At 36.2% G+C, this 8,122-nt stretch overlaps 1 protein-coding gene across 1 annotated transcript; it reads left to right on the top strand.

Moving 5' to 3' along the window:
• Positions 1–4,885: 4,885 nt before the first annotated feature.
• On the top strand, positions 4,886–5,874 carry LOC118914035 (olfactory receptor 13C4). The gene has a single exon (XM_036888509.2). The coding sequence runs from the start codon at positions 4,918–4,920 to the stop codon at positions 5,872–5,874; it is 957 nt and encodes a 318-aa protein (XP_036744404.1). The 5' UTR covers positions 4,886–4,917.
• Positions 5,875–8,122: the final 2,248 nt, after the last annotated feature.

Raw genomic sequence — 8,122 nt, 5'->3', positions numbered from 1 at the left:
CCTACATTGCTGGTGGGAATGTAAGCTAGTTCAACCATTGTGGAAAGCAATATGGAGGTTCCTCAAAAAACTAAAAATAGAAATACCATTTGACCCAGGAATTCCACTTCTAGGAATTTACATGAAGAAAACAAGATCCCTGATTCAAAAAGACATATGCACCCCTATGTTTACTGCAGCAGTATTTACTGCAGCCAATATATGGAAGCAACCTAAGTGTCCATCAGTAGATGAATGGATAAAGAAGATGTGGTACATATACACAATGGAATACTATTCAGCCATAAGAAATAAACAAATCCTACCACTTGCAACAACATGGATGGAGCTGGAAGATATTATGCTCAGTGAAATAAGATAGATGGGGAAAGTACCAAATGATTTCTCTTATTTGTGGAGTATTTGTATTTCCTTTTATTTCATGGTTGGTGATGGCATCCTGCATAAAATTAATTTATGTAAAGAATGGATATGAAGTAAGCAAAAAAGTTAAATGGCTATGCATTTGATGCACAGCACATGTCTGTCTTATTTAATTTTAATATCTAGGTCATTTTTAAATTCTAGTATTTCATTTTAGTAATTATCATTTGAATTATGATTTCATACTTTGAATTGTGGTAATACATATTTTGAACTTCTCATATTTCATAAAGTTGCTTTGGTGAACATTTGTCTCTGTTTCTGAAAGTTAGATCTATACTGTAATGTTATTTCATTTTTGAGCTTTAGTTCAGTTACAGTATATTCCCAGTACAAATCTTAATTGGGTGTGTGGGACACTGTCCCTAAGACACCAAGAAGCTTCTTTATTCCATAGTTCTCTCATTACAACTTTAAATTGCTTTTGGAACTGGGGGAGAATTACATCAACTGTTGTAAAACAAATATTTACTTTTCCATATCTGTGGATTCTGGCATTGTTTGTTGACCCTGACTTTAATTCAGAATGCTGACATAAATACTAAGAAGAAAGTAACTGGTTTTCCTAGGAGTTGGGAATTATTTATCAGTACAAAGGTAGGTCTTGAATACCATGAAACTGTATCTTTTCATTCCATAATTAAAGCTATTATTAGACATGGACTCAAAATGTGAACAGCAGAGGCAATACAGCTACTAACTTATTATTCCCAAATAACTATGATTTATTATCACTGTTATTATGTGTATAATGCCTGATAATCCAAAAAGCAGTTTCCATATACTAAGCTGACTTTTTCTCAAAAGAAGCCTGTGAGAAAAGTAAGGCAGGATTCATACCACCATTTCACAAATGAGAAAATGGAGACTAGATATTAGAGGAAAAGAACCTGAAACATAGATTTTTGCTTCTGAGTTGCAAGTACTTTTTCATTAGCCTAACCCCTTGCTGTATCCATTGAAGTGAGTGGTAGGTGATGCTTCTGTACTAGCATTACATATATTAGTGAATTTGCTGTCAGATGGGATCTTGTTAGTACCGACGGAAATATTCTTTAAAAAAGTTCAGAGCCTACGGCAAATTAATAATTTGGGCATATTAAAATTTTCTTGGGTATGAATTTACAAATACTGCACACGGTAATTGCTTACAAGCCTGGAAAGTAAACCTTCACCTATTAGTCAAAACCCATCATTTTGTGTGGCCTCTTTGTTAGGCTTTAGGTGTAGAGGGATGAGCAAGACAGACAAGCTCCCTCCCCCATGTCTCTTGTTTTATAATAAACAAAAGAACCAATTTAAATTTCTAGGAGAAGAACAAGGGCAAGAAGACAGGCCTTGCTCATGGTAGATTTGAACTGGTTAGGCAATTTCTACCTAGTGGGGGGAATGCTTGGAGCAGGTAGGAGACTTAAGATACACTGTCATTTACACCTTCCAGGGAAGGGAAGCCAATATAGGCTCTCCAGGCCTGATCCTCAAAGGGGCTGGATCTGGAACATCACCACATTTTATGGTAAGTCAGTGTTTACTTTTTTCTTTTGCATTCACACCTGGGCTGATTGGAGTGCCCCTGTCTCTTATCTAAGGCCATCCTTGACCAGTTTTTTTCCCCACTTGGGAAGAATTTTAATTTATCCTAAGAAGTAGTGTAAAGTGGATAAATCATTTTGCAGAAATTGGAGTCAATTTTATTAGTCAGTCCAACAGCCCTGAACCTTCCTCCAAAACAAGAAGTACCAAGTCCTCAAGGTTTAATCATTACCCTGTAAGTTGTTAACCAAGTACAGTCAAGTTTTGTCTTTATGACCTCAATATATCTGTGGTCTTACTGGCCATTTTCTGTTGTTGACTCATGTTTACTATAGAGCTTTTAATGCCAGAAGTACTGGAAAGAGAATGGGCTTTGGATTTTGTCTCTGCCCATTTTTAACTATATGACCTCAACCAAGTGAACTAATTTCAAGCATGGTAACTAGCACATAAGATAGTACACTGGAAGTTGTTTGAATAAATAGTAGGTGTTTTTCATTTTAGTAAATTAAATGTTTCTTAAAGGCTTTTACTGAATAAAAATACCTGAAAAATTGCTTTGAGGCTCAATTTTCTCAACTCTAAATTAGAGATTCAATGTTTTCTCATTTGTGCCTTTTGTCCAAATTGAAATTTTCTACTTAGTTTTCCTTAACTCAGTTGTTTCTGAAGTGAGAATCCCTCTGTTGAATTTGACTTCTGACTTGAAGACATACACTGTGGAGAAATCTTCCCACCTATCATCACACAGCAAACTGAGTGTTAGAGTGAGGAACTTAGCTTATATTGACATTCTCAAAATTTAGCCTACCTGAGCCCAGAACTTACTGTTTTGTTTAACCCAAAAACTGGTGGTGATTATGAAAAGATGATTTTTTTTGGTGTGTCTATCATAATTAATGATAACTCAGTTAGTATAAACATTTTTATTCTTTGTGTCATTATATCTTCTCAAAAACCTCATGAAGTCAAACTGTACTATACCAAGTTTGGAAGGTAACTAAAATCACAGGGTCTAAAAGTTCACCTTGTGCTTGGTGCTTCTAATAATGGCCCCTTCCCCACACAAACAAATGTCAGTTTCTCAGCTTGACTTTTGCACCTTTGTATATGCTTGCTTCATTTACCTTACAAACGTGCTTTCACATCATTCCTCCCCAGACACTCCCTTTTCTGAAGAGGAGGTACTGCCAGTATGCTTACTCCTGAACTGCTCAACCTGGTCTCCCTTCTGGGACACCCGTTTTCTCTTACAAACAAGCCTCATCCTTTTCATGCTTGCAGATCCAGCCTAAACCTGAGATTCTTCAAAACTCTCTCTTGACTTGTTTATATCTCATTAACCTCTTCCTTCTGGAATACAATATTTACTGGTCACAGAAGGTAATTATATTCTATATCAAATTGTTCTATATGTAGTTTGCTGTTTCCCTCACCAAATTGTGAACATTTCGATGCAGGTATGTTGTGTTGTACTTTTCCTATTATTACTCAGCTTGGGACAGGAATGAGCTCAAGTTAAGCTATCAGTAATATCCCACATGTATTACAGTAGTCCAGCAAAAGTTTATCCTGATTTTACAAAATTTATCTTTCCATAGCATTGTATTCTGAATTGTACTAAATGGTGAGAGATGGCACTGGGGTTTGCTGGAAGACAGAAATCTTAGTTATTTTCTAGGTTGTTAAACTAGTCCATATAATAAAACAAAAGAAAATCTATTTGGATTGGAAACATTTGGATAGTGTACTGAATTACTATAGGTAAACTAAAGCCTTGCTGCTCAAAATGTGGCCCCATACCAGCTGCTTTGGCATTCCCTGGGAGCTTATGGGAAATACAGAATCACAGGTCCTCCTCCAGACCTGCTAAAAGAGAATCTGCATTTTAACAAGATCTCCAGGTAATTTATATACACACAAAAAATTTGAAAGACTGAAATAGGTGACTCATTATTCCATCAAGACCTAAATGTCTGTAGACCAATTGGTGGGAAAAAAGGGTATAATAACTTGGTGTTGTGGCTCAAAGAGCTATAGAGTTCATTGGCAAAGGTGAGCTTCAAGCTGTGCTTTCTATTAATACATTGGATAACTTAGGCCATATTCTTCAATATTTGAAAAAAAAATAAGAATAATGAAATTTATTTGTTTTTTGTAAAGTATAAAGTGCTACATACACATATACAAAAATAAATATTTAAGTACTGTTACTGTGTTCTCAGGTTCACTTAGATTATGAAGAATAAGTCTGAAGCCACAGAATAACACAAATAAAGAGAGACTGTTGTTCTTTAATGATTGTCCATCATATACATCCAAAGCCCATCTACAACCTGTCTTGTATTAGGAAATAACAAAATAGTAAGAAGGGGCTGTGATTATGAGATCAACAACTAACTGCATTTGAGCAGATGTTAAATTGCAGTATGCATGGTTCAATTTGTTATGATCAAACAGAATTAAACTGATTTTAAAAATCTATAATGGTCAGCAGTCGAATATGCATAAAAGTCAAGCTTGCTTTAAAATTTTGAACATTTCTGTTAAACACTGAATCAAAATTCCAGTCCTTGTTGAATTCTCTTTTGTTTTCTCCACAACTCTCTCTGGACCTGATTAAACAAAGAAATCAGGTTTGTTGTCTAAAATATTCTATTGTCTAAAGTAGAAAGCTCAATTTCAGGGTGTCTTCAGCAGTAGGGAAAATTACTTCTGTATTTACTACTGATAATAGCTCTTCACGCATTAGACACAGAGCATAGAAACTCTCAGCATCCCAATACCACTGCATCCTAGGCACAAGCTTGAAGATAACAGATGAAAGAAACAGATGCCAGAACTTCAAAGAAAACACTTTCTATGTCACAGTAGAGTAATGCGTATTCAAGACATTTGCTATGTTTCTCCTTGGCAGTGAAAATATGTTATGTCTTCCTTTGATATCCTGAAAACTGGGACATGGATGGGATAAATAATACTTCTGTGAAAGAATTCATTCTTCTGGGACTCTCTGGTTACCCACAACTTGAGATCATTTTTTTTGTTGTAATTCTAGTAATGTATCTGGTAATTCTAATTGGCAATGGTGTTCTGATCATAGCAAGCATCTTTGATTCCCATCTTCACACCCCTATGTACTTCTTCCTGGGCAACCTCTCTTTCCTGGATATCTGCTATACATCATCCTCTGTCCCTTCAACTCTGGTGAGCTTAATCTCAAAGAAAAGAAACATTTCCTTCTCTGGATGTGCAGTACAGATGTTCTTTGGATTTGCAATGGGATCGACAGAGTGTTTGCTTCTTGGAATGATGGCCTTTGACCGCTATGTGGCCATCTGTAACCCTCTGAGATACTCCATCATCATGAGCAAGATGGTGTATGTGCTGATGGCTTCTGTGTCATGGCTCTCTGGTGGAATCAACTCAATTGTGCAAACATTTCTTGCCATGCAATTGCCTTTTTGTGGGAATAATATTATCAATCATTTCTTATGTGAGATATTAGCTGTCCTTAAGCTAGCTTGTGCTAATATATCCCTCAACACTGTTACCTTAGCAGTGTCAAATATGGCATTTCTGGTTCTTCCACTGGTGGTCATTGTTTTCTCCTATATGTTCATCCTCTACACCATCTTGAGAATGAACTCAGACACAGGGAGATGCAAGGCCTTTTCCACCTGCTCAGCACATCTGACTGTGGTGATCATATTTTATGGTGCCATCTTCTTTATGTATGCCAAACCCAAGTCTCAAGATCTCTTTAGGAAAGATAATGTGCAAGCTATGGAGGGGCTTGTTTCTGTGTTTTATGGGGTAGTAACCCCCATGCTAAATCCTATAATCTACAGCTTGAGAAATAAAGACGTAAAAGCTTCTGTGAAATATTTGCTGAGTAGGAAAGCTGTTAAACAATAAGATCAAAAGGAAATATGGGCTTGAAGATGGGAAACGAGATCCCCCCCACTTTACTCTTCCTTCTCAGGATTGCTTTGGCTATTTGGGGTCTTTGGTGTTTCCATATACACAATGGAATATTATTCAGCCATAAGAAGAAAACAAATCCTACCATTTGCAACAACATGGATGGAGCTAGAGGGTATTATGTTCAGTGAAATAAGCCAGGTGGACAAAGACAAGTACCAAATGATTTCACTCATATGTGGAGTATAAGAACTGAGGGAACAAAACAGCAGCAGACTCACAGAACCCAAGAATGGACTAACAGTTACCAAAGGGAAAGGGACTGGGAGGATGGGTGGGAAGGGAGGGATAAGGGGGGTGGGAAAGAAAGGGGGCTTTGCGATTAGCATGTACAATGTGGGGGGAGGTGCTTGGGGAGGGCTGTACAACACAGAGAAGACAGGTAGTGGTTCTACAGCATCTTACCATGCTGATGGACAGTGACTATATAGGGTTTGTTGGGGGGACTTGGTGAAGGGGGTAGCCTAGTAAACATAATGTTCTTCATGTAATTGTAGATTAATGATAAAAAAATAAGAAAAAAAGGAAATGTGGGTTTTTAGTTGTTAGAAATGCCATAATTGGGCAATCATTTAGGACCTTCTTTGGGGAATGCAAAGTTTATATAGAGATTTTTTATTCTTTTTCTTCACTAGCCCAGCTTAGCTACAATTACTGAGAACAGAAGTCTGCTATAAATTCATATTCTAATAGGTTTTGACCTGTATCTCACAAAGACAATGAATTCTTTTAGAATCTTATCCCTGGTGATATATGATATGAATGGTCTGGAGTACTGTGTGGCAATGCAGTTGAAAATATCACATAAGCTATGGAAACAGGCAAGAGTATAAATTCTGCTCTATCACAAATTGCTTAAAATAATATCAGTAAAGTTATTTATCCTTTTAAAACTGTAGTTTCCTTATTTGTAAATAAGAATAATTAAACACTGCTCCTGGCATTGTTATACAGATAACACGCTGCAGAAGGCACCTGGCATAGTGACAAGTTCCTCATCATTCCCTTTGTAGAGGATGTTGAGTTTGACTTTTCCTGTTGACTCAGAATTTAGGTATTGATGTTATGACTTCAAATTGAAGATAAATGACACATGTTGGTGACGTTTTTTTTTTTTTAGCTACCAGTTATTTGGGTCAACAAGGCTCCCTTAAGTCTTCCTGTTAATATCAATGACCATTCCTCCTGTCCTTTCTCCCCATGTGTAAAATGGTGCTGCAAAGGAGCCTCTTGAGGTTTTGGGTGTCTGCAAAGAGTTCTGAAGGCTGCCTTGATAAATAGAGGTTTGCTGAGCTTTCTTCTCTCCAGGCTGTAGACTGAGCAGAGGAGGTAGTCTAGAAGAGGACTGGAGGATGATGGGTATTTAAGCCTAAAAATAACCAAATTTAAGTTTGCCTGAAATGTTCTGCTGCCTCCGACCGGTGACCACCGCTAACATTTTTATTATGTCTTACTAATTTGGAGTCAAAATATATCATTTTTATGTTGCTTTATTTTGATGTACCATGTGCATTTGAAATTCCTACTTTCAAAGGTTTTTTTAATGTGTGCAGATCTTTAGGTGTCACAGAATAAATTCTTGAAAATATACTTGCTAGGCCAGTTTACACGGCTTTTTTATTTATCTTGCTAAATTATATTCCCTACTCCTCAAATCATATTATATTCTGTCAATGCCACTGTAAGGGCTTCCTTTGCAGATTTGGTCTGTGTGTGTATGTGTGTCTATATATATATAGAGGTTTTTTGTTTGGGAAACTTAAAATAATAATAAAATGAAAGCTAATAATTTAATGAACACTCATGTACCAATCATGCAGTTTAAAGATTAATTCACTGTTTCATCATTGTCTATCATTGTCTATACCCTCTTACCCCCTTTCTTAGGTTTTTAAGCAAGTACTGTATATATATGTGTGTGTATAAATAATTTTTATTTTGAAATAATTTCAGACTTACAGAAAAGTTGCAAGAACCGCACTAGGAATTTTCTTTAAGCCTTCACTCAGAATCTTCAGATAGTAGTATCTTATTACACTTATGTTATCATTTTTCTCTCTGTCTATTATATACATATGTGTATGTGTTTTATATATTCTCTCCCTATATGTATATATGTTTGAAATGAGGGTACAGATATTATGTTTCTTTATTCTTGAACATTTCACTCTGTCTTTCCTAA

This window comes from Manis pentadactyla, chromosome 3 (genome assembly GCF_030020395.1).
Source record: "Manis pentadactyla isolate mManPen7 chromosome 3, mManPen7.hap1, whole genome shotgun sequence".
NCBI lineage: Eukaryota > Metazoa > Chordata > Mammalia > Pholidota > Manidae > Manis > Manis pentadactyla.
The sequence above is the reverse complement of the archived record's forward strand: the minus strand, read 5'-3'. Positions and strand labels throughout refer to the sequence as shown.